The sequence below is a fragment of the Stenella coeruleoalba genome (assembly GCF_951394435.1).
Source record: "Stenella coeruleoalba genome assembly, chromosome: 10".
NCBI classification, from domain to species: domain Eukaryota; kingdom Metazoa; phylum Chordata; class Mammalia; order Artiodactyla; family Delphinidae; genus Stenella; species Stenella coeruleoalba.
In genome coordinates this window covers 49,275,105-49,295,575 of record NC_137156.1, presented here as the reverse complement: position 1 = coordinate 49,295,575, position 20,471 = coordinate 49,275,105, and the positions used below count along the sequence as shown (strand labels likewise).

General features: G+C 36.6%; 1 protein-coding gene across 2 annotated transcripts in view; it reads right to left on the bottom strand.

The window, feature by feature from the left end:
• The window catches only part of ZCWPW2 (zinc finger CW-type and PWWP domain containing 2), a 139,280-nt gene that overhangs the window by 72,819 nt on the left and 45,990 nt on the right, over positions 1 to 20,471 (bottom strand). For both annotated transcript variants that reach the window (XM_079935751.1, XM_079935752.1), the window contains exon 2: positions 12,509 to 12,862. In XM_079935751.1, coding sequence (XP_079791877.1) covers positions 12,509 to 12,849 — 341 coding nt within the window. In that variant the 5' untranslated portion in view covers positions 12,850 to 12,862. The remainder of the gene's footprint in view (positions 1 to 12,508; positions 12,863 to 20,471) is intronic.

The following is a 20,471-nucleotide window of genomic DNA, read 5'->3' as shown; positions in this document are numbered from 1 at the left end:
AACAAACATGTGCTTTACACATTTTTGGTTTCTGGCAAATTAAAATGGTATAAAGCGCCATCATTATGGACTGAATTATGTGATCCCACCAACCCGCATTCATATGTCGAAGTCCTGACCGCAAGTACCTCAGAATGTGACTGTATTTGGAGAGGGGATCTTTAAGGAAGTAACTAAGTTAAAAGGTGAGCCCCAATCCAACATGATTAGTTTCCTTATAAAAAGAGAAGATTAGGACCCAGACACACACAGAGGGAAGACCATGAGAAGACACAAAAAGAGAGACCCACCTACAAGCCAAGGAGAGGCCTGAGAAGAAATCAACCCTCTGACACCCTGACCTCAGAATTTTAGCCCCCAGAACCGTGGGAAAATAAGGGCTAGAGAAATTAAAAATTGAGTCAGACAAGCTTTAAGCCAAAGAAGAATTGGAAATGATAATGGAAAGTCAAGTGAAAGTTCAGGACCTAAACGAAGAGGACCATCTGGTTGTTATCAGGCTCACGCCACAGTATCTTACTGCTATTTGGTGACTCTAACTGGGCTGTGCTTAAGAGTTAAACTTGAGTGCAGTTTATCTTTTAAATCTACAATGGAAATCTACATTGCTGAGGGAACACACTCAAAAGAAGGGGCTTCAACAGGCAAACGAATGACTAAGAATGAGTGGTAGCTGCAATGGAGACCCTCAACTTATCAGAAGTCAAGGAACAAGTGGGTCCTTCAATATGATCAATAGCTATTTTAAAAACAACCAAACTATGATTGTTACATTATATTTGTTTAAACTCTTTATAAAAGGTAAGGGGCTCATGTTTAATACTAGGTGATTTGCACTTCACAGCAATTTTAATATGGATTACTGTCAACCCAATACCAATTTATGAGCAGTACCTACTCCATTCAGTGTAAAACAGTCTCACAAAATGGATTTCTGATATTTAACACATGAAAGAAAGATTCTGCAGTTATTATGTGTAAGATGAGCTGCTACTTTTCTGACACAAATTCTGATACAACTATTTTTTAAGTGGAACCTATTGGGTCCCAGAGTATTCAATTTAAATTATTACTCAATAAAATATAAACAAAAAGAGATGACTCCTAAAAAGAATTAGATACCAAAAAAAGAAAACAGCTTCGGTTCATTATTTAAAACATATTTTATTACAGAAAGTATTGCATACTGATTTAAAGATGAATTATGAAAAGTATTATGAAATGTCCAAATAACTGGGGTACTTTCAGGTGGTGCAAAGGAATTGTCTGACTCCTAGTCTATACATATCAGCTAAAACAGAATGTACCAAACTACAGGAAAAGCTGAGCAGAGGCAATACATCATGTAGAAAACATGATTACTTCTCTCCAGCTGCTCCATCCATCATCATCTCTGACTTCCTGTGATTGAAGAAAGAAGTTGATGTCCATTTTTTGCCCTCACTCTGACCTCAATTTGAGTTCCCAAACTGTCAATAATGATAGTGCATTGTGCATTTCTACTTCCTGATTTTTCACTTTCATATTGAGGAGAAATTCTGAGTGTTGTGTGGGGGCTTAAAGGTGGAGAGGGACAGTAAGAATAGGCCACCCAATGGAAGGGTGTCAGAATTACAAGGAAAGTGTATGGTCAATCTCAGAACCTGTGGGTGGTGGAAGGTAAAATGTACAAACACAACAAGGTCAAATAGATATCAGGTGTTGAAATCCACTTGCAGGAGGAAATGGAAATTTTGGCAGGACAAGAAACTTCAAAGGAAAGTGAAAATACATTACAAAGAAACTGATGTCTTACACATTCCTTATCCAGCGGAAATGATCTTTAATGAGTTGGCTACTGCCTTCAATAAGTTGAAGCTTAAGCATGATAACAGCTGCCATGTATTTATACCGAATGAGAAGAAATATATAACTTTTATTTTCAAACTGCGGTCTGGATGTTTAAGAAGATAGCAGATTTACTTGGGCCTCATTCTTAATCTGTGGGAAACAAAATGGATGAGTTGGAATCATCACTAACTTAATGTCATACTTTCCAAGAAATCTCTTTGTTATACCTAACTGCAGGGACCGTTGGGAAGAGGAAATTTCTCATCCTCACACATATAAATCCATAAGCAAAAGTATGCAAATGAGAAATAATCAAATACTATTTTATAATACTGAAAGGATCTAGTAGAAACCACAATTTATAAATGTATATACTATATCTAAAAAGTATCACTGGATTGGTTCGTTAACTTAAAGGAATATTTGATTACTAAACTGTTTAGACTACAGTATTTAGAATGCAAATATAGTTTCTATAAATTAATTTTCATACTTATGAGAAATCATTGTAAAATGTCTGGTAAATATGCCTAGTTTCTGCTTGATACTGTATTTTCCTATACTAAGTGAGAGATGCACTGCTAATTTTTACTTTTAATTTCTTTGCTCTTTCTAGCTAAATACAATGTATTTGATCAATCTTTAAAAATCAAGACTTCTTAAACATTATAGAGATAGTTTTTCTCTTCCTAGTAATGCAGACAGCCCCACCCTCAAGCTCTCATAGGCACTACTCAAAGGCAAGAGGCTGCATAAGTATTTTATAAGTATGTAGGTGTGTGCTATCTTATAATGTGGTGATAAATATAACTATTTTAATTTGATTTTCCATGGAGCTTGACCATAGACAAAGAAAATGATAGTCTCTTAACTATTATTTATTTTTATTATATAAAGATTAAGCAGGCATTTCTTGACTCTGTATCGGTCTCTCTTTAGCTTTTCAGCTTTATTGGAAAGTATGAACTCTTCTGAGAAAGAATAACTCTGAGATGTTGATAAGATTGAACTTCTGAGCCTTCAAAAGCTACGTATAAGGACATGGGCTAATAAGCATTGACCCAGATAATGCTACACTGTTAAGCGTCTCTGTAGCCAGCTGACTGATCTTCCCACTTGAAATTTCAGGGTCTATAACATTTAATTAAGAACTGATGTTTGGCTGCTTTTAGTAGGCTAATTCAGCTTTATATTCTACTACTGCAATTTATCTTGTTATCATCTTTCTATTGTATTTGTGGAACTGAATAAGCAATACAGCAACAGATTTGAGTTTCTTAACCTAAATTTTAAGTCTGTGCTCATGTGTACTTAGTTTATAAAAAGAAATACATGTGACTACATGCCAAATGCAATCTACTCTTTCCAAACAACAAGAAGGTAGTTACAGCTGTATTCTGCAGCATTTTGACGGTCCTAATCATAGATTGGAGGTAATTTAGGGACTAGAGTAAAACATGCTTCATTCGTATTTCAAATCCTAACCCTCAGCTACAAGTACAAAACTGCAAAAGAAATTCCTAATCAAATTTCTAACATAATATTTCAGACATAGTGACAAGACTCAAAACCATTTCTTGAATGAGGGTTATTGAAACTTCAGAATTTCCAGTAGAAAATACAAATGCTCTGCTTTCAAAATGTTAGAGATATGAAAAATGACAATGAGACTACAAATACCTTCATAAGTAACTTCAAAAATGAGTGTTCATATACATAACCATCTAGTTCCTCTTCATGCCCATCCTAGTTACACAGAAGTCAGTTAATATATATATCTTTTTACAACATTTCACATTTGATCCTTAGAAAAACTCTCAGTAACAAAAGGTTACTCAGAGCTGATGTGTAACATTCCAAATCTCTCTGAGATGTGGAAATCTCTCTGACGTAGATATTAAGTGTATTGGTTGAATCTCTCTGCAAAGATATTAAGTGTATTGGTTTGCTAAGGTTGCCACAGGAAAATACCAGAGACTGGGTGGCTTAAACAACAGGAACTTATTTTCTCACAGTTTTAAAGGCTAGAAGTCCAAGATCAAGGTCAGCAGGTCTGGTTTCTCTTGAGGTCTCTCCCTGGCCAGCAGACTGCTGCCCTCGTGCTCTGCCTTCGCATGGTCTTTACTCTGTGCACATGCACCTCTGGTGTCTCTCTGTGTATCCAAATTTTCTTTTCTTATAAGAACACCAGTCAGATTGGATTAGGGCTCACTCTAATGGCCTCTTTTAACTTAATCACCTCTTTAAAGGCCCTTAGTCCAAATACAGTCACATTCTGAGGTTAGAGTTTTAACTTATGACCTTTGGGGGAACACAATTCAGCCCGCAACGGTAAGTGACACAGCAAGAGCACGAATCTAGGTACTGACTTGAAGGCCTCTCATGTGTGTTCTGTGTGTGTGTTACATGAGCCCATCACAGTCTCCCAATGAAAGCAAACGTCTGATATTTTTCATGGAGAATAGTTGAATATAAATGAAAACAAGATGACAGGAGAAAAGGAAGAGGAGGGAGAGGCCCTTCAAGATGGCAGAGGAGTAAGACGTGGAGATCAACTTCCTCCCCACAAATACATCAGAAATACATCTACACGTGGAACAACTCCTACAGAACACCTACTGACGCTGGCAGAAGACCTCAGACCTCCCAAAAGGCAAGAAAATCCCCACGTACCTGGGTAGGGCAAAAGAAAAAACAAAGACAAAAGAAATGGGACGGGACCTGCACCAGTGGGAGGGAGCTGTGAAGAAGGAAAAGTTTCTACACACTAGGAAGCTCCTTCACTGGTGGAGACAGGGGCTGGGGGCGGGGGGGCGGCGGGGAAGCTTCAGAGCCAAACAGGAAAGCACAGCAACAGGGGTGCAGAGGGCAAAGCGGAGAGATTCCTGCACAGGGGACCGGCACTCACCAGCCCGAGAGGTTGTCTGCTCACCCCCCGAGGCGGGTGGGGGCTGGGAGCTGAGGCTTGGGTTTCAGTGGGATTGCAGAGAGAAGACTGGGGTTGGTGGCGTGAACACAGCCTGAAGGGGACTAGAGTGCCACAGCTAGCCAGGAGGTAGTGCTGGAAAAAGTCTGGGCCTTCCTAAGAGGCAAGAGACTACTGTTTCGGGGTGCGCGAGGAGAGGGGATACAGAACACCGCCTAAACGAGCTTCAGAGAAGGGCGCCTGCCGCAGCTATCAGCGCAGACACCAGAGACGGAAATGAAACGCTAACACTGCTGCTGCAGCCACCAAGAAGCCTGTGTGCAAGCACAGGTCACTATCCACACCTCCCCTCCCAGGAGCATGTGCAGCCCGCCACTGCCAGGGTCCTGTGATCCAGGGACAGCTTCCCCAGGGGAACACACGGCACACCTCAGGCTGTTACAACGTTACCCCAGCCTCTGCCAGTGCAGGCTCACCCCGCATTCCATACCCTCCCTCCCCCTGGCCTGAGTGAGCCAGTGCCCCTTAAACAGCCACTCCTCTAACCCCATCCTGTCTGGGCGAAGAACATATGCCAGAGGGCGACCTACACACAGAGGCGGGGCCAAATCCAAAGCTGAATACCAGGAGCTGTGCGAACAAAGAAGAGAAAGGGAAATTTCTCCATGCAGTCACAGGAGCAGCAGATTAAATTTCCAAAATCAACTTGATGAACCCTGGATCTGTGGAATACCTGAATAGACAGCAAATCATCCCAAAATTGAGGCTGTGGACTTTGGGAGCAACTGTGGACTTGGGGTTTGCTGTATGTGACTGATAAGTTTCTGAAATTTATGTATATCTTAGTATAGTTTTTAGCACTTGTTATCATTGGTGGATTTGTTTATGGCTTTGGTTGCCCTTCTCTTTTTTATTTATTACATTTTTATGTTTTTATTTTAATAATATTGTTTTTATTTTTTACTTTAATAACTTATTTATTATATTTTACTTTACTTTTTTCTTTCTTTCTTTTTTTTCTCCCTTTTCTTCTGAGCCGTGTGGCTGACAGGGTCTTGGTGCTCCAGCTGGGTGTCAGTACTGAGCCTCTGAGGTGGGAAAGCTGAGTTCAGTACACTGGACCACTGGAGACCTCCTGGTTCCATGTAATATCAATCGGTGAGAGCTCTCCCAGAGATCTCAGTCTCAATGCTAAGACCCAGCTCCACTCAACGACCAGCAAGCTCCAGTGCTGGACGGCCCATGCCAAACAACTAACAAGACAGGAACACAACCCCACTCATTAGCAGAGAGGCTGCCTAAAATCATACTAAGTCCACAGACACCCCAAAACACACAATCGGATGCGAACCTGCCCTCCAGAAAGAAAAGATCCAGCCTCATCCACCAGAACACAGGCACCAGTCCCCTCAACCAGGAAGCCTACACGACCCACTGAACCAACTTTACCCACTGGGGGCAGACACCAAAAACAATGGGAACTATGAACCTGCAGGCTGCGAAAAGGAGACACCAAACACAGTAAGTTAAGCAAAATGAGAAGACAGAGAAATACGCAGCAGATGAAGGAGCAAAGTAAAATTCCATCAGACCAAAGAAATGGAAAGGAAATAGCTACATAAAAAAGAATTCAGGGCTTCCCTGGTGGCGCAGTGCCCCGGTCTGGGCAGATCCCACATGCCGCGGAGTGGCTAGGCCCGTGAGCCATGGCCGCTGAGACTGCGCATCCAGAGCCTGTGCTCTGCAACGGGAGAGGCCACAACAGTGAGAGGCCCACGTACCGCAAAAAAAAAAAAAAAAAAAAAAAAGAATTCAGAGTAATGATGGTAAAGATGATCCAAAATCTTGGAAATAGAATGGAGAAAATACATGAAACGTTTAACAAAGACCTAGAAGCACTAAAAAGCAAATAAACAATGATGAAGAACACAATAAATGAAATTAAAAATTCTTTACAATGAATCAATAGCAGCATAACTGATACGTGACCTGGAAGATAAAATAGTGGAAATAACTTGCAGAGCAGGCTAAAGAAAAAAGAATGAGAAGAATTGAGGACAGTCTCAGAGACATCTGGGACAACATTAAACACATCAACATTCAAATTATAGGGCTCCAGGAAGAAGAAGAAAAAAGGAAGGGACTGAGAAAATATTTGAAGAGGTTATCGTTGAAAATTTCCCTAGTATGGGAAAGAATATAGTCAATAAAGTCCAGGAAGCGCCAAGAGTCCCATACAGGATAAATCCAAGGAGGAACATGCCAAGACACATATTAATCAAACCATCAAAAATTAAATACAAAGAAAAAATATTAAAAGCAGCAAGGGAAAAGCAACAAATAACATACAAGGGAATCGCCATAAGGTTAACAGCTGATCTTTCAGCAGAAACTCTGCAAGCCAGAAGGGAGTGGCATGACATATCTAAAGTGATGAAAGGGAAAAACCTACAACAAAGATTACTCTACTCAGCATGGATGTCATTCAGATTCGACGGAGAAATTAAAAACTATACAAACAAGCAAAAGCTAAGAGAATTCAGCACCACCAAACCAGCTTTACAACAAATGCTAAAGGAACTTCCCTAGGCAGGAAAGAAAAGAGAAGGAAAACACCTACAATAACAAGCCCAAAACAATTAAGAATATGGTTATAGGAACATGCATATTGATAATTACCTTAAATGTAAATAGATGAAATGTTCCAACCAAAAGGAACAGACTGGCTGAATGGATACAAAAAAAAGACCCGTATATAGCTGTCTACAAGAGATCCACTTCAGACCTAGGGACACATACAGACTGAAAGTGAGAGGATGGAAAAAGATATTCCACGCAAATGGAAATCAAATTAAAGCTGGAGGAGCAACTCTCATATCAGAAAAAACAGACTTTAAAATAAAGACTATTACAAGAGACAAAGAAGGACACTAAATAATGATCAAGGGATCAATCCAAGAAGAAGATGTAACAAGTGTAAATATTTATGAACTGAAAATAGGAGCACCTCAATACCGAAGGCAAATCCTAATAGCCATAAAAGGGGAAATTGACAGTAAGACAATGATAGTAGGGGACTTTAACACCTCACTTTCACCAATGGACAGATCATCCAAAATGAAAATAAATAAGGAAACACAAGCTTTAAGTGATACATTAAAAAAGATGGACTTAATTGGACAGTCAATCCAAAACAACAAAATAATCTTTCTTTTCAAGTGCTCATGGAACATTCTGCAGGACAGATCATATCTTGGGCCACAAATCAAGCCTTGGTAAATTTAAGAAAATTGAAATTGTATCAAGTATCTCTTCTGACCAAAATGCTATGAGACTAGAAGTCAATTACGGAAAAAAAAAAAAAGTAAAACATACAAACACATGGAAGCTAAACAATATGCTATTAAATAACTAAGAGATCACTGAAGAAATCAAAGAGGAAAGCAAAAAATACCCAGAAACAAATGACAATGAAAACAAGATGACCTAAAACCTATGGGATGCAGCGAAAGCAGTTCTAAGAAGCAAGTTTTAGCAACAGAATCCTGCCTCAAGAAACAAAAAACATCTCAAATAAACAACTTAACTTTACACCTAAAGCAGTTAGAGGAAAAAGAACAGAAAACCCCCAAAGTTAGCAGAAGGAGAAAAATCATAAAGATCAGATCAGAAATAAATGAAAAAGAAATGAAGGAAACAATAGCAAAGATCAATAAAACTAAAAGCTGGTTCTTTAAGAAGATAAACAAAATTGATAAACCATTAGCCAGACTCATCAAGAAAAAAAGGGAGAAGACTGAAATCAACAGAATTAGAAATGAAAAAGGAGAAGTAACAACTGACACTGCAGAAATACAAAGGATCGTAAGAGATTACTACAAGCAACAATATGCCAAAAATAGACAACCGGGAAGCAAGGGACAAATTCTTAGAAAAGCACAACCTTCTGAGACTGAACCAGGAAGAAACAGAAAATATAAACAGACCAATCAAAAGCACTAAAATTGAGACTGTGATTAAAAATCGTCCAACAAACAAAAGCCCAGGACCAGATGGCTTCCCAGGTGAAATCTTTCAAACATTTAGAGAAGCGCTAACACCGATCCTTCTCAAACTCTTCCAAAATATAGCAGAGGGAGGAACACTCCCAAACTCATTCTCTGAGGCCACCATCACCCTGATACCAAAACCAGACAAAGGTGTCACTAAAAAAGAAAACACAGGCCAATATCACTGATGAGCATACATGCAAAAATTCTCAACACAATACTAGCAAACAGATTCCAACAGCACATTAAAAGGATCATACACCATGATCAAGTGGGGTTTATCACAGGAATGCAAGGATTCTTCAATATACGCAAACCAATCAATGTGATACACCATGTTAACAAACTGAAGAACAAAAACCATATGAAACACTCAATAGATGCTGAAAAAGCTTCAACAAAAGCTTACACCTATTTATGATAAAAACCCTCCAGAAAGTAGGAATATAGGGGACTTACCTCAACCTAATAAAGGCCATATATGACAAACCCACAGCCAACATTGTTCTCAATGGTGAAAAACAGAAACCATATCCACTACGATAAGGAACAGTACAAGGTGGCCCACTCTCACCACTCTTATTCAACATAGTTTTGGAAGTTTTAGCCACAGCAATCAGAGAAGAAAAAGAAATAAAAGGAATCCAAAAGAGAAAAGAAGAAGTAAAGCTGTCACTGTGTGCAAATGACATGATACTATACATAGATAATCCTAAAGATGCTAGCAGAAAACTACTAGAGCTAATCAATGAATCTGGTAAAGTAGCAGGATACAAATTGATGCACAGAGATCTCTTACATTCCTGTACACTAATGATGAAAAATCTGAAAGAAAAATTAAGGAAACACTACTTTTTACCACTGTAACAGAAAGAATAAAATACCTAGGAATAAACCTACCTAAGGAGACAAAAGACCTGTATACAGAAAATTATAAGGCACTGATGAAAGAAATTAAAGATGATACAAACAGATGCAGAGATATACCATGTTCTTGGATTGGAAGAATCCATACTGTGAAAACGACTATACTACCCAAAGCAATCTACAGATTCAATGCAATTCCTATCAACCTACCAATGGCATTTTTCACAGAACTAGAACAGAAAATTTCACAATTTATATGGAAACAGAAAAAACCCCAAATAGCCAAAGCAATATTGAGAAAGAAAAACAGAGCTGGAGGAATCAGGCTTCCTAACTTCAGACTATACTACAAAGCTACAGTAATCAAGACAGTATGGTACTAGCACAAAAACAGAAATATAGATCCATGGAACAGGATAGAAAGCCCAGAGATAAACCCATGCACATATGGTCACCTTGTGTTTGAGAAAGGAGGCAAGAATATACAATGGAGAAAAGACAGTGCTTTCAATAATGGTGCTGGAAAAACTGGACAGCTACATGTAAAAGAATGAAAATAGAACACTCCCTAACACCATACACAAAAATAAACTCTAAATGGATTAAAGACATAAATGTAAGGTTAAACACTATAAAACTCTTAGAGGAAAACATAGGAAGAACACACTTTGACATAAATCACAGCAACATCAGTTTTGACCCACCTCCTAAAGAAATGGAAATAAAAACAAAAACAAAGGGGACCTTATGAGACTTAAAAGCTTTTGCACTGCAAAGGAAACCATAAACAAGATGAAAAGACAATCCTCAGAATGGGAGAAAATATTTGCAAATGAAGCAACTGACAAAGGATTAATCTCCAAAATTTACAAGCAGCTCATCCAGCTCAATATCAAAAAAACAAACAACCCAATACAAAAATGGGCAGAAGACCTAAATAGACATTTCTCTGAAGAAGACATACAGATGGCCAAGAAGCACATGAAAAGCTGCTCAACATCACTAATTATTAGAGAAATGCAAAGCAAAACTACAATGATGTATCACCTCACAGCAGTTAAAATGGGCATCATCAGAAAATCTACAAACAACAATAGCTGGAGAGGGTGTGGAGAAAAGAGAACCCTCTTGCACTGTTGGTAGGAATGTAAATTGATCCAGCCACTATGGAGGTTCCTTCAAAAACTAAAAATAGAAGTACCATACGACCCAGCAATCCCAGTACTGGGCATATACCGAGGAAACCATAATTCAAAAAGAGTCATATATGATGTTCACTGAAGCACTATTTACAATAGGCAAGACATGGAAGAAACCTAAGTGTCTACTGACAGATGAATGGATAAAGAAGATGTGGCACATATATACAATGGAATATTACTCAGCCATAAAAAGAAACAAAATTGAGTTATCTGTAGTGAGGTGGATGGACCTAGAGCCTGTCATACAGAGTGAAGTAAGTCAGAAAGAGAAAAACAAATATCACATGCTAACACATATATACGGAATCTAAAAAAAAAATGGTTCTGAACAATCTAAGGGCAGGACAGGAATAAAGATGCAGACATAGAGAATGGACTTGAGGACATGGGGAGGGGAAAGGGTAAGCTAAGAAGAAGTGAGAGAGTGGCACTGACATATATACACTACCAAATATAAAATAGATAGCTAGTGGGAAGCAGCCACACAGCACAGGGAGATCATCCTGGTGCTTTGTTAGCAGCTAGAGGGGTGGGATATGGAGGGTGCGAGGGAGACGCGAGAGGGAGCGCATATGGGGATATATGTATACATAGAGCTGATTTACTTTGTTATATAGCAAAAACTAACACAACATTGTAAAGCAATTATACTCCAGTAAAGATGTTTTAAAAAATTGCAAAATTAAAAAAAATAAAAAGAGAGGCAGCAAAACTCATGAAAGAAATTATAAAGTTTTCAATAAAGACTAAACTGGAAGGAACACAGAAAAAATAAGTTCAATTTGTAACTCCTTCAGAAAAATAAAAGATAGAAAGGGAAAAATATTTAAATTAAAAAAATGAAAAGATGATAACATTGGAAGAAAAAAGTAATACCAAATCTAACCACAGAAGATTCACTATCAGTACTACAGAAGTCCCAAAATAAAATCAAAGCAATGCAACTGAATAAACTGCTTAAAATTTTAAAAAAACCTTATTGAAATAAAAAGATTTGAAACCATACACTGAAAAGGCAGATTGCATACTTGGGAAATAAACTCAGAACAGGAAAACCTAAGCCATACAGCAGTAAATATACAAATACCTAAAGAAAAAGAAAAAAATCTTTTAGGCATCTAGGCAACAGTTACAGAATATAAATGTTTTTCAGGATAGGTCATGCTGTGCCATAAATCAAGATTCAATGAAACAGACTACAACAGTTAAATTAGGAATCAAAACAAATAAGACATTTTTAGAATCCTGCATATTTTATAATTTAAAAACACATTTCTAATAACTCATTTCAAAGAAGAAATCACAAACTGAATAGTAATAAAATACAACATATTAAAATTTGTGAGATATAACTGAAGTAGTACTTAATAAGAGAAATTTATAGCTTTAATCACTCATATAAGGAGGGAAACAGATATGAGTCAGTTATCTAAGTTTCCAGTTTAAGAAACTAGAAAAAGAAGACTTAAACCCCAAGAAGTCAGGGAAAGAATAACAATGAGATCAAAATACAATAAATAAGAAGTTAGACAACAATAGGGAAGAAGTTGATTCTTTGAAAAGTTTTGAAAGTCAATAAACTTAGCAAGACTATACCTCAATAGTTTACTATAAAACAGCAACAAAAATCTTACCTTGGCCAATTCTGTAATTTTACCAAAACCAGGCTTCCAAGAGGGAGCTGTGAATAGACGATCTTAAATCCACTTTGATGAAGCTGAGACTCTTCAGGAAAGTCTTCTTCAGAAACAGAGCACTTATTGTACCTTAAGTCAGTGTTCATGAAGCAGTACCATGATTCATTGTGATCAACTTTGGCTGCATCCTCACTTGACAACAATCTCCATTTCAAACAACTTTCATTCTCACACTGAACCCACACTTTGTTTACATAAATGTTGTTTTCCACTGAGGAATCCATTGCCGTATTACAATATTCTGCTATCATCTTACTATTCAATTTTCCTTTTTCCATAAATGCATTTAATCTGGAAAATAAATAACAGGAAAATAAAAGAATAAGATTTCAGGGTATAAGGAGAGAAAGTTAAAGCCAAAATCCGAGAAGTGGCTCTTTTATAACTTTTTTGCCCACCTCCTCTCTGTACATGCTGAACATGTTACATTTCCACCTACCCAGAAACAAAGGAACAAAACAGAAGCATCAATCACTCTGGTCATAAAATGCTCCAAAATTAAAAATAAGAAAAGTATGATGGACCAGAAGTGGAGTAGAGGTTTACTCTAATATCTATTCTATTACCAGTTAGTACATATCCAGTACTTTTGCCATAATAACAGCTAAGCCTTATTCAGTGCTGACTATGAGCCAAATACTATTCTAAGTGCCTTATGCACACAGCTTATAGTCTTCCCAACAACCTCAGTATGAGCACTTTTAGAGAGAAAAAAAAAGCTTAGAAAAGTATAGTAATTTATTTAAAGTCCCAGAGGTACTATGTGACAGAGTTGGGATTTAAATGCAGGCAGTTTTCTCCCTAATTGTGTGGTCTTATCCACTGGGCAGTACTGCCTCTTGGGTATATGGTGGACATAGTGTGACTTGATCCCCTCTTCTAATTCTGAGGAAAATCAAAGGTAGCAAAATATTTCACCATGTGAAAATTTGAAATTTATTTTAAAAAAATTAAAGGATTCTTTTGCTTATATAGCTTTGCCTTTTATCCATTATTAATTCAAGTGATTTGAAAAAAATTTCTCAGAGGTTTTTTATTATGAAAATTTTAAACATATAAAACGTTAGAATTATATGAGTTAGCCCCTGACTTCTAGCAAAAATAATAATAGTTACGTGTATACTAAAAAATAAGTAATATAGCTGAAATACAAGAAAAACTATCAGCAACTTTTTTTTTTTTTTGCGGTATGTGGGCCTCTCCCATTGCGGAGCACAGGCTCCGGAAGTGCAGGCTCAGCAGCCATGGCTCACGGGCCCAGCCTCTCTGCGGCATGTGGGATCTTCCCAGACAGGGGCACGAACCCGTGTCCCCTGCATCGGCAGGCAGACTCTCAACCACTGCGCCACCAGGGAAGCCCTCAGCAACTTAACAATAAAGTATTAAAGTATTTAAAGTCTTTTTTAAAAAAAGACTTACATATACCATATTAATAAATTAGTAGAACAACCACTATCCAATATAAGCACCATTTAAAGAAGCTCTTAATCCATGAGTTAATTGTATAATTAGAAACACACTTATAATCACACTTTCCATGATCACTACAAATCGCTTTAGAATAAAATTTGCCAATATATTTCAATAGCCATAGCCACAATTTTTGACCTATTAATCCCACTCATTTGAATGTATACAAAGAAAATAAACTTAAAAGAGACTAACCTAATGAGGAAAACAATAGCAAAGATGAATAAAACTAAAAGCTGGTTCTTTGAGAAGATAAAAAAAATTGATAAACCACTAGCCAGACTCCTCAAGAAAAGAAGGGAGAGGACTCAAATCAAAAAAAATAGAAATGGAAAAGGAGAAGTTACAACTGAAATCACAGAAACACAAGGAATTATAAGAGACTTCTACAAGCAACTATATGCCAGTAAAATGGACAACCTGGAAGAAATGGACAAATTCTCAGAAAAGTATAACCTTGAACACTGAATCAAGAAGAAACAGAAAATATGAACTGACCAATCAGAAGTAATGAAGTTGAAACTGTAATTAAAAATCTTCCAACAAACAAAGTCCAGGACCAGATGGCTTTCCAGGCGAATTCTATCAATCATTTAGAGAAGAGCTAATGCCTATCCTGTTCAAACTCTTCCAAACAATTGCAGAGGGTGCAACACTCTCAAACGCATTCTATGAGGCCACCGTCATCCTGTTACCAAAACCAGACAAAGATATCACAAAAAGGAAAACTGCAGGCCAATATCACTGATAAACATAGACGTAAAAACCCTCAACAAAATACTAGCAAACAGAATCCAACAACACATTAAAAGGATTATACACCACGATCAAGTGGGATTTATCCCAGGGATGCAAGGATGCTTCAATATATGCAAATCAATCAATGTGATACACCATATTAACAAACTGAAGAATAAACACCACATGATCATCTCAATAGATGCAAAAAAAGCTTTTGACAAAATTCAACATTGATATATGATAACTCTCCAGAAAGTAGGCAGAGAGGGAACCTAGATCAACATAATAAAGGACACATATGGAAAACCCACAGCAAACGTTATTCTCAATGGTGAAAAACTGAAAGCATTTCCTCTAAAATCAGGAACAAGACAAGGGTGTCCACTTCCATGACTATTATTCAACAGTCTTGGAAGTGCTAGCCATGGCAATCAGAAAAGAAAAAGAAATAAAAGGACCCCAAATTGGAAAAGAAGAAGTACAACTGTCATTGTTTGCAGATGACATGATACTATACATAGAAAACCCTAAAGATGCTACCAGAAAACTATGAGAGCTAATCAATAAATTTAGTAAAGTTGCAGGATACAAAATTAATCCACAAAAATCTATTGCATTCCTATACACTAACAATGAAAGATCAGAAAGAGAAATTAAGAAAACAATCCTATTTACGACTGCAACAAAAAGAATAAAATACCTAGGAATAAACCTAACTGAGGAGGCAAAAGACCTGTACTCAGAAAATTATAAGATGCTGATGAAAGAAATCAAAGATGACAGAAACAGATGGAGAGATATACCATGTTCTTGGATTGGAAGAATCAATATTGTGAAAATGACCATACTACCCAAAGCAATCTACAGATTCAATGCAATCCCTATCAAATTACCAACGGCATTTTCCACAGAATTAGAACAGAAAATTTTATGATATTTATGGAAACGCAAAAGACCCTGAATAGCCAAAGCAATCTTGAGAAAGAAAAACAGAGCCGGAGAAATTAGGCTCCCTGACTTCAGACTATACTACAAAGCTACAGTAATCAAGACGGCATGGTACTGGCACAAAAACAGAAATATAGATCAATGGAACAGGATAGAAAGCCCAGAGATAAACCCAGGCACCTATGGTCACCTAAGCTATGACAAAGGAGGCAAGAATATACAATGGAGAAAAAACAGCCTCTTCAATAAGTGGTGCTCAGAAAACTGGACAGCTACACGTTAAAGAATGAAATTAGAACACTCCCTAACACCATACACAAAAATAAACTCAAAATGGATTAAAGACCTAAATGTAAGGCCAGACACTATAAAACTCTTAGAGGAAAACATAGGCACAACACTCTTTGACATAAATTGCAGCAAGATCTTCTTCGATTCACCTCCTGGAATAATGAAACAAAACCAAAAATAAACAAATGTAACCTAATTAAGTTTTGCACAGCAAAGGAAACCATAAGCAAGACAAAAAGACTACCCTCAGAATGGGAGAAAATATTTGCAAACGAAGCAACTGACAAAGAATTATCTCCAAAATATACAAGCAGCTCAATCAAATAATGGGCGGAAGACCTTAATAGACATTTCTCCAAAGAAGACATACAGATGGCCAACAAATACATGAAAAAATGCTCAACATTACTAATTATTAGAGAAATGAAAATCAAAACTACAACCAGGTATCATCTCGCAGCAGTCAGAATGGCCATCATTAAAAAGTCTACAAACAATAAATGCTGGAGAGGGTGTGGAGAAAAGAGAACCCTCCTATGCTGCTGGTGGGAATGTAAATTGATACAGCCACTATGGAGAACAGTATGGAGGTTCCTTAAAAAACTAAAAATAGAACTACCATATGACTCAGCAATCCCACTAATTGGTATATACCCAGAGAAAACCATAATTCAAAAAGTCATGTACCACAGTGTTCACTGCAGCACTATTTACAATAGCTAGGACATGCAAGCAACCTAAATGTCCATCAACAGAGGAATAGATAAAGAAAATGTGGTACATATATAAAATGGAATATTACTCAGCCACAAAAAGGAATGAAATTGGGTCATTTGTAGAGATATGGATGGACCTAGAGAGTGTCATACAGAGTGAACTAAGTCAGAAAGAGAAAAACAAATATCGTATATTAACGCATATATATGGAATCTAGAAAAATGGTATATATGATCTTATTTGCAGAACAGAAATAGAGACACAGACATAGAGAACAAACGTATGGACACCAAGGGAGGAAGTGGGGGTGGAATGAATTGGGAGATTGGGATTGACATATATACACTATTGATACCATGTATAAAATAGATAACTGATGAGAACACACTGTATAGCTCAGGGAACTCTACTCAGTGCTCTGTGGTGACCTAAATGGGAAGGAAATCAAAAAAAGAGAGGATATATGTATATGTATAGCTGATTCACTTTGCTATACAGTAGAAACTAATACAACGTTGTAAAGCATCTGTACTCCAATAAAAATTAATTATAAAATACAAAAACTAAAAAAATTTTTTAAAAGTGACTAACTTATACATACAAAGACCAACAATATTCACTGTGCACTGCTTATCATATTGAAAGAGTGGAAAAAATCTAAAAACAGGAAGAACAAAATCTAAAGGAAGATTATGAAATGTTGCTGAGATTATATATATATATATATATATATATATATATATATATATATATACACACACACACACACACACACACATATATATATGAATTTGGCTAATACTTTTGCAAGGAAATTTATGAGGAATAATACTGCATTTTATATTGCAGTTGAAGTGGGTCACTAGACAGTAGATTAGAAGTTGTTGACTCCAGACTTTGGAACCAAATGAAATGTGAATTCCTCTGAGGCTCTGCTCCTCACCAGCTCTATATCCTTGGGCAAGGCATTGTTTTGCATTTCACTTCACATTTGGTGTACTTCCTCATGTTTGTGTGTGTATGATAGCTTTCTTTTTCTTTTTCTATTTCCAATCCTTATGTCTTCTTTTATTACACTGGCTAGGACAGGTATAATATTGAATAGAAGCCACTATCCTGATTTTTTTTCTAATTTTAAAGAGAATGATTCCACTATTTGACTATAAAGTCAAACATATACGCATGTTTTTGGTAGAGACCATTGAAAGGGAAAAAAAAATTGTTTTCCTTTAGTTACCAGTTAATGAAGAGAATTTTTGTTGTTTTTAAACCTGAAGTGGTGTTGAATTTTATCGAAGGCCTTTCTGTATACTGAGGTGAACATAAGGTTTTTCTTTTTAAATATGTGAATTGAATAGGTTGTATTAATGGATTTAATTAATGATAAACCATATTTGCATTCTGGGTTCACATCATAACATTCTTTTCTTTAACATATGTTGTTGCATTCAGTTTATTAATAATTAGTTAAGATTGGTTCATATATGTGTTTACAGATGAGATTGCTCTACAACTTTCATTTCTACGTTTGTCTTTGTCTGTTTTTGACATTAAGATTAAAACAGCCTCATAAAGCGAAATATAGAATGTTCTCTTTTTTTGGAAAGTTTGCTTAAGGGAGGATTTTCCAATTTTGTCAAATATTTAAGAATTCTAAAGAGGCACAAACTACTATGTGTAAAGTAAATAAGCCACAAGGATATATTATACAGCACATGGAATATAGCTAATATTTTATAGTAATTTAAAAGGACTGTTATCTATAAAAATACTGAATCACTATGTTGTATACCTAAAATTAATAAAATACTGTAAATCAACTATAGTTCTTAATAAAATTAAGCAACCAGAAGCAAATAGAATAAAATGTTAATGTCCGCTAAGTCCAGGCAATGAGTATATAGGTATTTCATTTTTTCTCTAAATTTCTCATAATTAAAAAACAAAAAATTGAAAATATTATTTAACAAAAACATAAATGAGTAGTAAAATTGATAGAAAATTATGAATCATGTAGAAGCATTCTATATAAGTTTTGCACAAATACAAATTTGTTGCTTATTTTCTACAATTCATCATGAAACAAACTTAGAATTTTTCTTGTAATAAATTTCAAATTTGTAAATAATAAAAGAGAATACAAAAAAAAAGAATTCTAGTGCATCTACTATATTTCTCATTATGTTTCTTTCACTCTTAATTTGCTCATACCTTTTCCCCCTCATTTATCTTGTCAGGGCTTTTTAAACAACCAGAGCTCGAGTCTTCTCTTTTATTCTTTTGAATTCTGTATAATTGATAGCTGCACTTTAATCTTTCCTTTCTTCTACTTTCTTAGGGCATTCTTTGTTGAGCTAATCTTTCTCTTCTTGAGTTGATGCTTAGTTAATTCATTTTCATTCTTTTTTTTTTTTTTTTTTGGCTGCGTTGGGTCTCCATTGCTGTGTGCAGGCTTTCTCTAGTTGCAGAGAGTGGGGGCTACTCTTTGTTGCAGTGCACGGGCTTCTCATAACGGTGGCATCTCTTGTTGTGGAGCACAGGCTCTAGGCGTGTGGGCTTCAGTAGTTGTGGCACAAGGGCTCAGTAGTTGTGGCTCACAGGTCCTAGAGCACAGGCTCAGTAGTTGTGGTGCATGGGTTTAGTTGCTCCACAGCATGTGGGATCTTCCCAAACCAGGGCTTGAACCCATGTCCCCTGTGTTGGCAGGTGGATTCTTAACCATTGCACCACCAGGGAAGTTCATTTTCACTCTTTTTTTAGAAAAAACTTTATTAATTTTTTTATATTGTGGTAAGAATACTTAACATGAGATCTACCCTCTTGACAATTTTTTGAAGTGCATAATAGAGTATTGTTGACTATACGTACAATGTTGTAGAGCAGATCTCTATTATTTACTTATCTTTCTTCATTAAAACTTTATGCCTGCTAATTTATAACTCCCCACTTCACCATTTCCCTTGCCCCTGGAAACCATTCCATTCTTTGTTGCTATGAATTTGACTACTGTAGATACCACATGTAAGTGGAATCACATAGTATTTGTCTTTCTGTGACTGGCTTCTTTCACTTAGCATAATGTCCCCCAGGTTCATCCATGTTGTTGCATACTGCAGAACTTCCTTCTTATTTAAGGCTGAATAGTATTCCATTATACATTTTCTTTATCTATTCATCCATCAATGGACACATGTTGTTTCCGTATCTTGGGTATTGTGAATAGTGCTGCTATAAACCTGGGAGTACTAATGTGTCTTTGAGATCCTGATTTCAGTTCTCTTGGATAAATACCCAGAAGTGGGATGGCTGAATCATATGGTGGTTCTATTTTTATTTTTTGAAGAACCTCCATACTGTTTCCCATAGCAGCTGCATCATTTTGCATTCCCACCTACAGTGCACAAGTTTCCAGTGTATCTACATCCTCACCAACATCTATTATCTTTTGACTTTTTGATAAGAGCCATCCTAACAGGTGTGAAGTGATACATAGTTAACTGTGGTTTTGATTTACATTTCCCTGATGATTAGTGAGGTGAAGGATCTTTTCATATATCTGATGGCCACATATTTTCTTTAGAAAAACTTCACATTTTTACCCTAAACCTTTTCTTTGGCTGTTACTTGTAAGAGTTCCTTACATATTTTGGACATTAACCCCTTATTGGATCTATGTTTAAAAATATTTTCTCCCATTCTGTAGGCTGCCTTTCATTTTATTGATTGTCTCCCT